General features: G+C 37.3%; 1 protein-coding gene across 1 annotated transcript; it reads left to right on the top strand.

Annotated features, from left to right (window-relative positions):
- The first annotated feature begins 52 nt into the window (after positions 1–52).
- Positions 53–12,142, top strand: LOC101862796 (uncharacterized protein DDB_G0283697). Its single transcript, XM_005097866.3, has 8 exons — positions 53–837; positions 3,566–3,683; positions 5,219–5,273; positions 6,067–6,115; positions 8,313–8,356; positions 9,348–9,418; positions 10,901–10,975; positions 11,498–12,142. The coding sequence occupies exons 1-8, from the start codon at positions 569–571 to the stop codon at positions 11,867–11,869; spliced, it is 1,053 nt and encodes a 350-aa protein (XP_005097923.1). The 5' UTR covers positions 53–568; the 3' UTR covers positions 11,870–12,142.
- Positions 12,143–14,993: the final 2,851 nt, after the last annotated feature.

The following is a 14,993-nucleotide window of genomic DNA, read 5'->3' as shown; positions in this document are numbered from 1 at the left end:
AACTAAAAAAAATAACTAACTGACTTGATTGTATAGCACATTTGTTAGAACCCCCTTTTTCTCTTTTTTACATTACTATGAGCTATGACTTTTTAAATGAAAAAAAAAAAACATTTCATGAATTAATTGCGGTGCATTTCGGATGTCAGAACAGATGTCATAGAATTTCCTAGATTTGTGCTTATGAACCGATGTAAACAAGAATGCGCGGACACTGAACGGATTGTTTGTAGATCTGGGGATCTTAGTTTGTGGTTTGTGGGTCGCTTAGAAAGCTACTTTTCAAAAGTTTGAATAGATCAAGGCCTAGTCAGAGTCTATGTCTAGATCTAGACCCAATACCTATTCCATTTTGGTCTAATTAGGACCATTGGTTCGTTGAATCGAAGTTTTCAAAACGACAACAACGTTTTGACGTTTTAGTTTTGATAGAAGGGAGTGATAGAGTAGATTCTTCATAGTGAGTCTATGACTCTTCTAAAATTCTAGATCTATGGTATGGCTATGATGATGTAAATCGCCAAGTAGGCCTATCAGTGTTGTTCTAGATCTAATTCTGATCTTAATAATGGCTTTCAATAATAAAAATAAATCCCGTATACCCGTTCCTAAAGAAGATGCCCATCACCAAGATACAGAAGAAGTTGAAGTTCAAGACCCAGTTCAAAGTCATTTGAAGACTGGAAACCACGCTGCAGTAGGAAAGCCTGCTAAGGATGTGTCGAAAAAGCAAAAGAAAACACAGCAGAGATCAAATCCAGTCCCCCAGCCGTCATCCCACCACCCACTTGCCAAAGCCATGCAAAAAAGACCCCCAGTTACAGAAGTGAATCAAAGGTATATATGTTACACTAGATTCTAGGGTGATCTTGTAGTTCCGTTCATTAAAGTCCACGATCCATTATTTGTTTACATCCAGAGAAGAAATCCAGAAGTCTTGATGACCAAATACTATTACTATTTGAAATAGGCTACAAAAAGAGTAGGGATGCAACCTAACTGCAAAACATCAAATTAGGATAAAAATTCAGGGGGGCCTGCCCCCCTGATCCCCCCCCCCCCCCCTCCATATATTTTTATTAGGTCAGGGGGGCCTGAGACCCCCCTACTCTTGACTTTAATGAACGAAACTACAAAATCGCCGATTCTAGATCTATAATTTCTCAATATTGACAATAAAGCTTTCACTTGGCTTGCTCAACAAGTGGTGGTGTTGTTGTTGCCTCAAGAGTTTAAAGAAAAAGCCATCATTCAATGATAATTTTTGGCACACTTTTCTGACAATCCAATTTGGAGAATACCCTTTGCTCAAAACATTTTACCTTGCTTTAACTTTAGCAGATCCTGAATTTTCATTTGGAGAACATCTTGTCAATGTTTTTTTATGCGAAGTGTATACAGACCCGGTAACCGGGAACAAAGTCACGAAGTATACAGACCTGGTAAGGGAACTCTTTTGTGATTTCGGAAAGTTTCAGCGCCCAGACCCGGTAGTTTTTGTGTGTGTGTGTGCGTGTGAGAGAGAGAGAGAGCAGGGGGAAGTGCTAGCAAAATGTATGACATGCCCCAGTTGGCAGGAGGGAACGAGAGAAAGATATACAGTGGAGTCCACTTATAACGAGTCCTGAAACAACGAGAAGTCTGTTATAATGACACTGTTCTAAAACCCCATTTTTTTCCCTTCTTTATCTTTGTAAATAAAATACTGCTGCGCTATCGGACAACCCGGGGAGTCGGTTATAGCGGAATATTGCTGCTGCTGTGCACAGCGCACAGGCCAGTTATACATATTATAAACCTCGCCAGTTGAGAAACTTGTAGGTGATCTAGCGAAACCTAAGATCTCACATCAACTCCTTGAGAGAAACAAAGAATAGGAGAGCCCATGTTTGCCAACAATGAAGGTCGGAGCGAATGAGTCGGGAGGGTGTGGTAAGCGCAGAAAAGCAGAACGCATCGTGTGATAGGCCAGCTTAGTCTAGATTATCTAGGCCTACCACTACCCATGCCCTCACTTCTCCAATGCGAGGATGGAGAGGTCACAATGGTGTGATGGATGGAGTGAATGTGTAGTAACGTGCGCAAGCAGACGAAACACACCACGGTGTGTGGTGGGATGGGGGACAACACAGAGGACGAGTTAGCCCAGAGTGCATTCTTTCTGATTGCTAACGCCGTGCTGTCAACATCGCTTGCGCTTGAGAAAGAAACCTGATTTGATTTTTGATCAAGTAAGACCTAGAGGTCATGTTGAACAATGTCATCATCAGGGGAGATAACAAAAAGAAATAAACAGAACACCAAACTGATAGATTAGGCCTACTTCATTATTTCCATTCAATTTATTACTGGATTCCTTATAACGAGAATCCTGGTATAACAGACATTTCGCACTGGTCCCCTCCCTCTCGTTATAACAGGATTCCTTTGTAGTGGGAAATAGGCGGGGAGAAAGAAAGACAGACAAAAAAAGAAAAAGAGAATGCGAGTGACAGAGAGAGAGGGAGGGAGAGAGAGAGAGAAATAGAGAGGATGACTGCTCGAGAGAAATTATGACTTTGTTCTTTTCTTCAAATTGTGATTCCTCCAACTCCAAAACGGAGGAAAAACTATCTTTCTTTCATCGAAAAGACATCCGCAATCTTCATTTAAATCTAGATCTAGGCTAGCCTCGAAACTAGATCAATGATTTATGTCTGTCTGTTTAGATCTAGACCTAGCCTAGGCCATAGATCTAGAAGAACCTAGGTCTACCCTGAGCCAAGAGGGCGCTGAAACTTTCCAAAATCACAAATGAGTTCCCCTACTGGGTCTGTATACTTTGTGACTTTGTTCCCGGTTACCGGGTCTGTATACACTCCCTTTTTGATGAGATAATCTTCAAAGGGAGGACTTCCGTAACGAGCGACCACTATGAGACAGAGCAGAACTCAGGGGTAGGGGTAGATCTAGGGTTAGGTTTAGGCCTTTTCTTTATTGTGTTTGATGGGGTGGTCGCTCGTTACGGAAGTCCTTCCTCTTCAAATCTCCTTTTTGTCCATCATGAGGCTCCTGTGTGTACTACTAGCACCTTATTTTTTAAAAGTTTGCTGGAGGCTGCAGATACTGCCAGAGGCTGTCCTTGTTTTGCTTGGCTGTCACTAAAATTGAGGTTTCATAGTTTGATGAGTGAAAATGAAGAAAATTAAAATTGTATCTACTTGAAACATGAAAAGTGAAGTACTGAACTTGAACAGAAGAATGTTGTTGTCCTCCAATAAATGAAATCATGCCCCTTTATTTGGAAGTGTTTTTGCTTTCTGTTTTTCTTAAATCTGTCAATGTTTGTAAATTACACTTCAGTGTTTTGACTAGAATTTTTCTTCCTTGGATGTGTTTCTGGAGCTATTCACTTCGTATGATATGAAAATTTTATGGAGAACTTTCACTGTTTCAGTTGTCTTTTGTATTCTTGTTCTCTTTCGAAACTATATTTTCCTCAACGAATGTTTTTAGGGATATAGGCCCTACCTTCGAATGATTTGCCGTTAGTTTGATAATTTATCAATTTTTCTCTTTTTGACAGCTCTGAAACTTATGCAGATGAAAAGATTGAAAGTGTTAGCCAAAAATTAAGAGGCCAGTCTAAGGCTGATTATCTGAAACGTAAAGAAGAGATGGAACGTCAATTACACGAAGCAGAGGTAAGCTTTTACGTCAGTTATTACAGATCTTGACCATAGTGGTCTCTGCCTGAGAAGCAGTCATATGGAGGAAAAAAGGCGATTTGTTTGCTGGAGTTCGTTGCTCCGTAGATTTCAAGAGGCAGTACTAAGCTCCTGTCGGTTACATGATGTCTTTTTTTTTTTTTAATTGATGTAATGAAATATGACACAGGCAGTACTGACACTCAAAGAAAGTTAGAGAGGTTTGTTTTGGTTGGGGTTTTTTTTTATTTTTTTTTTTTTAAACAGTATTTTTATGGTATGTGCACATATTTGTGAGCATTGTTTGAGATGCAACTGAGTACCAGTGACTTCACGCTTCATTGGGAAAATCCTTGACACTGAAGTGTTATATATTGATCTGACAACATAAATTGAAATTTTAAAACAGAACTAGTTGCAATACTGCCTAGGTGAATGGTAAAAATGGCCAGTAAATGAGCTAGCTTTATTACAAAATATAACACTTTAACAATTTGAAGATCAAGTCACTAAATCTATTTTTAAAAACTCTTGACGATTGTACAAGCTCAGTAAAGCTCTTGTGAACACTTTCATAATCATTCTCTATCAGTGTGTGTATGCAAGACGTAGATTTTGTCAGCCTGTAATCAACACTATCCCCCACTCTCCTGCCAACCCAACCACTTTTTCCACCCATTGCCTTTTCTTTCATTAAATTCGCTGTGTGTCATCAGTTACAGCATTGCATTGGGAATCGTGGTTGTGTGTATTGAGAAGCTTGTTGCGTTTTAATACCAGCAGAGCCATTTGAAACAAGTGGAACAAGGGTGCGTGGATGTGCTGTCCTGTACCAAAATCTTAAAGAAAAAATTCTGTTGCCGGTATAGTGTAAAGCTGGTTCTAAGGCGGACTGGGTTCTAATGCTGGGAGCTCTATTGCAGATAATTCTGTTCTACATAATTAAGTCTAATAAACTTATCTCACTCTCACAAAAATATAAACATCTTTAAACTTCATGTGTTCTGATCAGCATGTTTCCCATTATTTTATTTGATCCAGTATCATCCAGCATCTATAATTTTTGGATTATTTACTTCCAAGTGGTTGTGTATTTCAAAATTTAATTTAATGAACATGATCATAATCAAGCTCGTCTTCTTCCTTTCTGTTGTCTTGAGTTTTTAGAACTGAAACTGCATCTCTCAGCAGGATAGCAATCACATTATCTGTTTGCTTCTCCATTTCTTACATGACAGAAAGACAAAAATTAGTTTACTCTTCTACTGCTTGGATTGCATTTCAGAGCAAAGTTTGGCTGTGGGTGGTTGGCGGATGCTCTTTTGTGGTTTGCTTCTTCTTTCCTATCAAACATCTATCATCCTTATCTCTCCTCCTTCCTTTTTTGTGTTTGTTACTCTCTTGTAACACTAATTTTCATCACTTAAATGACCTTATTGTGTTGCAAGTGCCGTAAAACACTTACTAAAGCTAAAAAGTTTGGCTACTATTTTGTGTGTATGGATGCAATACAATTTTTCTTGTGATTTCAGGCTCAGCTTGGAACTATGACCGATTTACTGGAGCAGAGAGAGAAACTACTTCAAGGTGAGATAAAAGTACCTGAACTGTTTTTTTGCATTGTGCCATTGGAACTTAGTTCAATAGGATGTGGTAGCAGATTCTCGTTGCCAAATACCATACTGTGAGAAGTTTAGATTATGCAGTACTGATTTTATTGTTTTAACAGGTTATTTTTATGGAGACCAACAGTTGCTAACAGTATGCTTCCCAAAAGACAGATGAAGGTGGAATAAGCCAGCTGTACTCAATGCCTTTGCACTGGGTTTTTTTTTTTTTTAATTTTTTTTTTAAACAAAATATTTTGACTTTAGGTTCTAGGTGCACCTATTGTACCTGATGAAAAGTCATTGTCCCTGGCACAAATTTTGTTTGTTTTTTTTTAGTCATAAGAGAATACAAGTTTTATAAACAGACATGAAAATTTTCCTCTGTTTTGACTAGGATTTCATAATTATCACTTCAAATGCCACAACAGAAAACACGTTTTTATTGGAATTATTGTGCAACATGTGTGTCTAAACACCACAAATGTGCTTGAGGGCAAGAATCAAATTCCCTTCTTTGTTGGTTGCAATGAAGAGCCTGTTGCACCACAAATCCTGGAAATGTTGCCTTTGAGTTTAAAAAGTCAGCTTTTGTTGTGTTTTTCTCTCACATGTGGAACATTGAGAACTTAAGAAGGAAAAACTTTGAATTGATTTAAATAGGGTCCTACTCTGCTGCCTTCACAGTGTCATTAATTGTATCATAAATGTCTGCTAATGCTCTGTTATATATCTACAGTTGATTTCATTCTTTTATTTCTTGTCCTCCCCAGAAGCACAAGAGGATGCAGAGAATAAGACTTCAGCTTTGCAAGAAAGAATGTAAGAGCTTGTGTTCGTGCATCCAACGCCTCATTGTTTGTCAAAATTAGTTTAAACAGACCTGCCACTCATCCCGATTTAGTCGGGATATCCCGATTTTTTTCCCCAAATCTCAATCCTCCCTATTTTCCCGATTTCGATCGCGTGTATCCCGATTTTTTGTCCCAGTCTGCTGTTGGCCGGATCTTTCTAAAAACTTACTCTGCCTTCTCCTTTATCGCGGGAAGCACCCGTCGAACTTTTTGTCAGTAGGAACTCGGAGCACTATTTCCCGAAATATCGATGCCGCATTTAGTAGTTGACTCGCCCCAAGTTGTGTGTGATCTTTTCCCGCACCCAGAATTCTCCGATGATAGCCTGATAACTGTTACAATTTGGGACATTTAATAATCGATAATATTCGTAGCTCCGCTGTTACTTTCAAAACAAGGCTTGTCCGAGGTCTGGTAACTGCGCGTTCACATCAAACACTCGGACGAGTGACAGTCTTTCTAACCCTTACACAACTACATGTAACTGCGCTGACAAGACTAACATACGGCCGTTGTCGTTCCTTTAGTCTGAACACATGCGGGATAAGAGATTTGTTGGTACATTTTGTCGTCGGCCGCCGTCGATACCCTAGAAGTAGAACAACTGTCGCTCATCTGAGTGTTTTGTGTGAACGTGCAGTTAGTCGGACCCGTTAGTAAAATTGTTTCAATCGCGCATTCGCGTCACGTGACATATCATCGCCGTGGTATTCTTCACATTTTAGAATACTTCTAGTATGAAGATCTCTTTGAAACTTTCAGTATTTCTAAAAAATCATTTTGACAGACTACTATGCAAGGCGTACTGATCGGATTAACAAGTAAATTTCCTATTTGGAAAGTGGTGGTACAGAGTTACCCACCTCGTATGGATACAATAGTAAAACACGACGTTTTAGGTTAAAACCTGCAAAAAAACACTGTAAAATGGCAAAAGAGGTTTGACCCACCCCTGTGCTAGAGACGTTGCTCTGACTTGTGGGTATTCTGCAGAAGACCACCAAATTACTAGTTGAAGCTGGCCTCCAAGTGTAAAGGCATATGTGTCACGACGTGGTGGAATTAGTCGCTGGTCAATTTTTGGGCATGTGGAGTTATTGGCATCATCTTAAAGCTTGTTCATTTATGTTGCTTTGAATGAAAAAATGACCCATCTATCTTGAGCGGAAGCCGAGATATTTGCATTGATGGAAATGAGGGTCGCCTGGTTTCAGAGGTAAGATTACCAAGAAAATGGCCATCAAAGTTGGATGATTTCCAAAGCTTGAGAGTACTTGGAAATTGAAAATTTACATTTTCTGTGCATTTAATCAATTATTTTTAGTAAAAATCCACACAGAAATGTATTTTCAAAAGGACATAAAAAGTGATGAACCAAAAAACAAAAATTTGATGCCAAACCATCAGAAAAAAGTCAATTTCTTTGATTTCATTGTTTTGATGAGCGCCTGATTTCACCATGATGCCTCACATATGCATGGAAAACTTCTATAATCAAGTCATAAAAATCAGGTTTTTTTAATACTGTAAGTCATTCCAGCACAGCTGCTTCGGGTGTTTTGGTAGGCCTACAAAATGGTTGAGTAAAAAGACAATAGTTGTATCACTGATTTGGCAAACACTGAATGGTTTCTAAGAAAATATGTAGAGAATAAGTTAGTTTGTCGTGGTGTTTAAAAAATGAGGCTACTAGGAGAGCGAAATTAAAGAAGACATATTATATTCCTTGGACTACTATTTCTGCATGTCTTTATGGTACCATTTTGACAGACAACCTTATTTGCTTACTCTTAGTTGTCTTAGCTTGAAATAATTTTTATCACATTTCAATAACAAGTGGGGGCATTAAGAAAAGAAATGAGCTTGTCATAATTATTGATGTAATGGCTGACTTTGTTTTAGTGAAGGAGAAAGGAAAAGTAATGAGACCTCTCTTAATTTTTGCCTCCACTAGATCTGATTACGATTTTCATTTTCTTGAATAAAGTTGCATCTTACACATGAATAAAGTGGAGTACAGAAGTTAACTGTCTTTGCATCAGTAATTTGATGAACTGATTCCATTTTCAATAGTACTTTTAATAGTATTTTCACAAAAATAGTATATTTTCTACTGTTGCATACTTTTAAGTATTTTGCTTCTACTTGTTTTTGTTTTTCACCAGAACTGATCAAGAAGAAAAACTCATCCTCAATGGGATTGATCCTGGTATGTACATTTGTTTCAGCTGAAAGTTTCTTTTATTTTTTTAAAAAGAAATTTGTGGCTGTGTAGTATTTTGTTGGTTTGGATATATGATTGGAAATGTCACGTGGTTAATTTTCTTTCTTAGAGCACAAACTCAAACAAATGTTAGTATTATGTAAAATTTCTTTTTTAGCAGCCATAGTTGCTCTGAAAACCTTAGCTTGACTTTTGTCTGTTATTAATAGTATTGCTTTCTTTTCTTCTTCTCATTCATCTTTTCAGTCTGTAAGGCAAATGCTGCTGTTTGCTGCAGATCCTTCGGGCCCTTGTGAGGTTTAGGTCTCCCTGCCTAGGGTTGGGTTAATATTTTGCTACCTGAGGATTACAAAGTTCTCTCTGTTCTATACCGTACCTAATTTTAAGAAATGTGACGTTAACAATGTTTAATTTCACATGTCAAGCTTTTTCAATGCAGCTCTTTGAATATCTTGAAAACGACTCAGAATAATCTTACAATTTTGATAGGGATAGAACATTAGGTTTCTGACCTCATGGTCTTAGTCTTAGTAGCTTAAAACAGCCAAAAATGTCAGATAAAACCTGGTAATTCTGAGGTAGCAATTTCCTTTTAAGTGCCTCTTGCATTGGGCAGGCTTGTAGTTAATGGTTTTCTGTTGTTTGGCTGTCAGTTCCTTACTGACACTTCATTGAGTTGCTGATAGCTTTCTCTCTTTTTAAACCTGCTTTGTGTTTTTCTCAGTGGAAAATTTGTGTCTTAAATTTCACAAGTTACCACTATCTCAGACAATAAGAACTGAGTGTGCGAGTTGAATTTGCAGGAGTAGAGCTTATCAATTAGGATTGAATTTAACAATGCACAGCAACATGAAGAACTTGCTGTCTATAAAAGTTGGATATGTTCAGGTCCATTTTGTTGCTGGACGATAGCAGAATGAGTGAGTTTTATTTTGTTGAAGCTGAAGGGTAGTTGAATGAACTTTGCCTTCCGCAGTGACTGGTGAAAAAACTGTGATTGCTGAAGAAGATAAAGAGAAGATGGAGTCAACAAAGAAATTCACAAAGGTAAAACTCCTTCAACTTTAAAAGTTTTTGGCAGATTTAAGCTAGTCATTTTTACTCAAGCATTTGCAAAAGTGATAATTTTTGTTACTTATCTTTTATTTCTTTTTAAAAATTGTTCTACATAGGCATAGGAATATAGAAAAGATTCTTGAAGATAATTATAGCATAGCAGGAGCTTTTTAATTTCAGACCGTGGAGATAAGGTGTGTGTGTGTGTGTGTTGCTTATACTGCAAAATAAATATATTCTTTCTTCTTTTGTTCTAGCATGAGGAAGTGGACTCTTTCTCAGAACTTAACCATTTAAATTATTAGTGGCGTGTCATCTTCGCTACTTGTTTCAGAATACTAAATAATATTAATTAATGTTCTGACATGGTTTGTTATATATTTTTGTTATTATTCCTTTTCCTTTTGAAACCCCCCGGAGCAGTGCCACTGACTGTAGTGTCTTTAGGCCATTCCCAAGGGGGGGGACATTTCTCGTTCAAGCACAGTAGAATTGTAAATGGGCTGATTTATGTCACGCTCATAACTGTGCGTGATCTACAACAGGGAACTGCTGCTTTTTCTTTCTTAATCCTTACTATTGTCATTTTCCTCAAGTTCTTTTGTATGTTTGTCATTCTCTTATGACCTGCTATTTCCCGGGTGCCTTGATAGTCAAAGCAGACCTTGTGCTGTTGAAGCTAGAGAGGTGAGCAGAATAAGTCTGATTCCCTGTAAAGATTTCTCTGTTGACACTCACCCCTTGGCACTCATATGACCTTATGCAGTTGCGAGCGCCGTAAAACCTTCTACTATTTAAAAAAATTCCTTTTGGAAGAATAAAGTAACAGGCAGAGAGCCTGCCTTTGTGTGCAGATAGAAGCTACCCACTGCTGTACTCATGACTATTTAATGTCTTACCTCCTGATGCGTAGCTCATTTACAGACAGTACCAAATTGCATTTTTTTCTGGTTGATGTTTCTGTTTTTATATTCAATGACACAATGACTGGATATTAACTCAATGAAAGTTCCAGCCTCGTCCTCAAGGGTGCACTGACTCAGCAACTGTGTGTCCTTCAGCCCTATATATAAATTGATATATTTGTTTAAGTGACTATTTCATTACAACTTGTAGTTATTTTGTGATTGTTGTTAGACATGGATTAACATAATTTTAGGGACAATTTATATTAGTAATGAAGTTCTTTTAGATTGTTGTCAGATATGGGTGAATATTTTTAAAGTAATTTTTTAATTGTTGATTGATATTTGTTAACGTTTTCTGATATGCTCAAGATTTTTAAAGAGAATATTCATTAATTTGAAGTTTTAAGTTTTTGGGAACCCTAAGTTTTTATGGGGTTATTGTCAGGTTTGGATCAAAATTTTCCAGTTGAAAGTTGGTAGGTCACACTTTTTGTCTTTCCAAAATGTCTTCCATTTGTTTTGATATGTTTTTCTCCACTCAAACAAACATTATGGTCATCCACAGAAACGTATCCAGAAGATGAGGGAGAAGCTACGACAAATGAGTGCACAGACGGAAACTTATCTTGTAGACATTGAGGTAAATTACTCTCACAGACATAGTTTGTGTGTGTTATTATTATTATTATTATTATTGATAAGAGACTGCTTAAAAAGCTTTTATTTTTGTTTCAGAAAAACAGGGAAGTATGATGAATGCCAGCATTTGTGGAGTAACTGATAGGCTTTTCATCGGTATAAGCAGTTTTCCTGGGATATATTCACTATACTTTGTTTAACAGGAAATTTTCGTTAATAGGAAAGGATCTCTAATCCCTGATTTTTTCCTTTTTATTCTTTGATTTTATACATTGCAGTTTCTTTAAACATGGTTTTTAAAAAGTCCTGCAGATTTTATTAATACAAAGGAAATTTGAGACTTTTCATAATTCCTCCTTTTTTAATCCCTTGAATTTACAGCTTGTAATGTTGTTGACTTTTTTATTTAATTTTCTGTGTTCTACGTTGTCAGTATACCAAGAAAGATAGGTAAAAGTCATGTGTGTGATAGAGTCAATATGTGTAAACACCCAGCATCCATTTCTTCTCTCGTCCTATACAGAACACAGTCCATTACTTGGAAAGCTTAGAGGATGCAAGTGAAAGAGCCGGTCCCATTTCAGAAGAGACACAGAAGCTTGTTGATGATGCTGGGTCTGATGAGTTCATTGCCAAAGTGTATGCAGAGAATGTACCTCCTCCTACTAAACCAGCCAAAGACCCTGCCCGCCCTAATGATGCTGAGAGGGAAAGCCCGTCTGGGAGAGAAAGTCCACAGGATGATGACGATGGTGATGACGACGAGAAGGAAGAGGGATCACAAGCTGAAAATTTGGACTCCAAATTCTTTATCACTAGTCGTGAGGGGGAAGCTGGTGATACAGAGGTTTTGCAGAGCAATCTGACAACTGATGTGCAACAGGAAGACTCATAGTTTATTACGGGGATAATCATTTTACAAGTCTAGATTTGGTGTACTGAAGCTTTTTTTTGTTTTGCGAAAGCCTTTGCCTCTCATTGTATGGCTAGACAACTCAGAGTGTTGTGATACTGTCCTGTTCTTTGATATCAAAGCCTGAAATCTGATCTAAATAGTCTTGCATGCACTTAGCGAGACATGCACTAAGTGAACAGATTTTTATGTCCCAAATTTTTTCTTACACATTAAATTCATTGTATTTAAATCATATATGCCTGTATAGCGAAATTGGTACATAACAAAAAGATATCCGCACCCTGCAGATTTCACTGTGTGCACACTAGACTGTAGTATAATGTTCATGTTCTTTCCAACTTTTGTGATAAGTAACAAATTTAGAAGCTGGTAAATGGGTGCCTTTAAGTATGAAAGAAACAAACAGGGACATAGAACTAACCAATATCCAATTTGGTGGATATATTTTCAGAAATTTTCCCTAATTTTGAAAGACAGCTGGGCAAATGAAGATTGGCGGCCAGATAGTTAAAAGAACTCCAGTTTTAAACTATCAAGCTTTATTCAATCTGCTTCATTTACATAATATGTTTGTTTCGGTAAGTGTTTTATGGCACTCACGGCTGCATACAATAACTCATAGAAACACGCGGGACACAATATTTTCAGTTTGGCAGGAATTTTGAATTTTGCGCGGGTGACGGCCGAAGCCTATTGCTATAGATTTTAGGACCACCAAGGAATCTTAAACGTGCGCAACTTGCACACAGGATCTCCAAGATTTTAGCCCTTATCTGAGAATGCTAGATGTTAGATCTTACCTACCATAAGATCAGGGGTGTGGCTGAAAGACAGCATTAAGAGGGAGCCAAGGAGTAGCAGTGAAAAAGTCGGGAGCTCAGAAGAGGGGGCAAAGGGGGTGGGGGAGGGGGCAGAAAGTAGAGACAAAAGCAGACGACAGAACATGTTTAGAAAGCAGGAAAGAACATTTTAGAGTCTAACCAAATTTTGTGGGTCGCTGTTAGGTTTCGTATGCTCTATTGAATGAGAGGCAAACACTGTAACCTAACCTCTAGACCAGGAGAGCCCCCATTTACATATGTGCTGACTCTGATTGAGATACTTCTTCTGTCTGTGAATTTGTTGTCAGAGATATGGTGCTTCTTTGCATGTCAAAACTCTCATTTTAAAATGTCAAAAGCTGCTGATTTGTTTGCATTTTACATGGAAACCTTTTTTTCATCATTTGTTGATCAATCAAATATTCTCATCTGCCAAATGTTTTGAATGTTTATAATTAATTGAACAAACAGCACTATATGTAATAAGAATTTATTGGATGATAAATATTAATTACCTTTAAACTTTTATACGCCAAAAATAAGAGAAAAAGAAAATGCATCATCATGGGAATTGAAGTACATTATGAGATAGAACTGATTTCAGTGTTGTTGAAATTAGTTATACCTTTACGGTTTTATTTTTCTGAAATACAAATTTCTTTTACATTTCTGAACTGCTGATTGAATTGGAATATCTTGTGCCTAACGAAATCATGTTTTATCAAAAATTGGAGAGAAAAGGTGTTTTTAAATATTAAAATTGTATCTTTTGTTCGAATTGTCCAATTTTGTTGAATATTGAGTAATCAACACTAAACTATTATAGAGAGATGTCAGCATCTATGGAAATGAAATCAAATCTTTTCAAAAGTCAATTTAACCGACATTCACATTTTCTTGGATTTTCATTCAAATGACAGAGTATGTGTTTTATGGGGATTTATTAGCCTGGTGATCAGTGCTCAATTGTCCTGCCAAAATATCTAGTAAAATCTGAGATGTATCATATATGTGGGTGTGACTGATGGACAAATAAGATTGTTTACAACGTTGGTCTCTTGATAGGTCAGATGAAGTGCCTGTTTATCAGATGAAAATTGGGAACTCAAAAGTATCATGTGCTTGCTCTGCCTGTTGAAAGCAGAACTGCCTTGCTGAAATGAGAAACTTGTCCCGAATGAAGAGAAATTGTGTTAAGGTTAGAGTAAGCATAAAGGAGGGACCTACATTGCATCAAAACATCTCTGACTTTTAAGATTAGAAATGTGTGTTGCGCATAAGCATAAAAAAAATAATAAGTACAGTAGAGTCCTTGAACCAAGTACAGTTAAACAGAAAACTGCAGTAACCCAAAAGAAAGGAAAAAAACCACAATTTTTTTTATATTTTATGTTTGAACAACCTCTTTAACCAAAAACCCAGCTAAACTGGACAAAAAATTTGGTGGTCTTGCAGATGTTGGTTTAACTCTCAGAGGGGGCTTTTCTCAATATGCCAGAGCCCTCTCTTGCTTCAAAAACTACAGTGAAATATGCTTCACTAAAGAGGCCATCAAATCAAAACATATTCTCCTGTTCTGATGGTTCTTCATCTAATGAAAAAATTCCCAACTGCAAACCGCTGGGAGTGACCTGCCAAGGATAAGGAGTTAAGGGGACTCCACTGTAGAATAAAGAATATGTACAGTGAAGGAGCTTAGTAAAATGGGCTAGTGAAAAGCAAATGTCAATAGTAACTAATCTTAAAAGTCAGAGATGTTTTGATGCAATGTAGATCCCTCCTTTATGCTTACTCTAACCTTAACACAATTTCTCTTCATTCGGGACAAGTTTCTCATCTGTATGCTTCCCGGGAAGCTGAGAATGTTTCGGAGTGTTCTATATTCTGCTGGGGTAATAATATAGTGTAAAGCGCATAGAGCCTGCTGTTGAGCGGGGATATGCGCTATACAAATGCTGTCTATTATTATTATTATTATTAACTATTCTCTTAGGACTGTGCTAACAAAATGTAGCTGTTCTATTCTTGTGCATGTAGACTTTCCTTCTTCAATTGCAACTGACTAGTGCCTAGTGAGTCCTGCTTTCCTTTATTATGGAAAATTTATATTTTGATCTGAAGGATAAATCAAAGATATTTTTTTCTATTGTAAGTCTTGTTCGTAAGCTTTGTGTATCCTTTTCTTTAGCCAATGTTTAACGGGAACTATAATACAAAGGAGGAGACTTCTTTCTCTCTCTCTCTCTCTCTCTCTCTCTCTCTCTCTCTCTCTCTCTCTCTCT

This window comes from Aplysia californica, unplaced genomic scaffold (genome assembly GCF_000002075.1).
Source record: "Aplysia californica isolate F4 #8 unplaced genomic scaffold, AplCal3.0 scaffold00165, whole genome shotgun sequence".
Classification (NCBI taxonomy): Eukaryota; Metazoa; Mollusca; class Gastropoda; order Aplysiida; family Aplysiidae; genus Aplysia; species Aplysia californica.
This window is presented reverse-complemented; position numbering and strand designations above follow the sequence as displayed.

Bases quoted from the DNA above. Each gene is read 5' to 3' on its own strand.
- LOC101862796 (XM_005097866.3), top strand. From the start codon at position 569: ATGGCTTTCAATAATAAAAATAAATCCCGTATACCCGTTCCTAAAGAA. The intron at 8,357-9,347 runs GTATGTACATTT...TGCCTTCCGCAG, and splicing joins CCTCAATGGGATTGATCCTG to TGACTGGTGAAAAAACTGTG. The intron at 10,976-11,497 runs GTAAATTACTCT...CGTCCTATACAG, and splicing joins CTTATCTTGTAGACATTGAG to AACACAGTCCATTACTTGGA.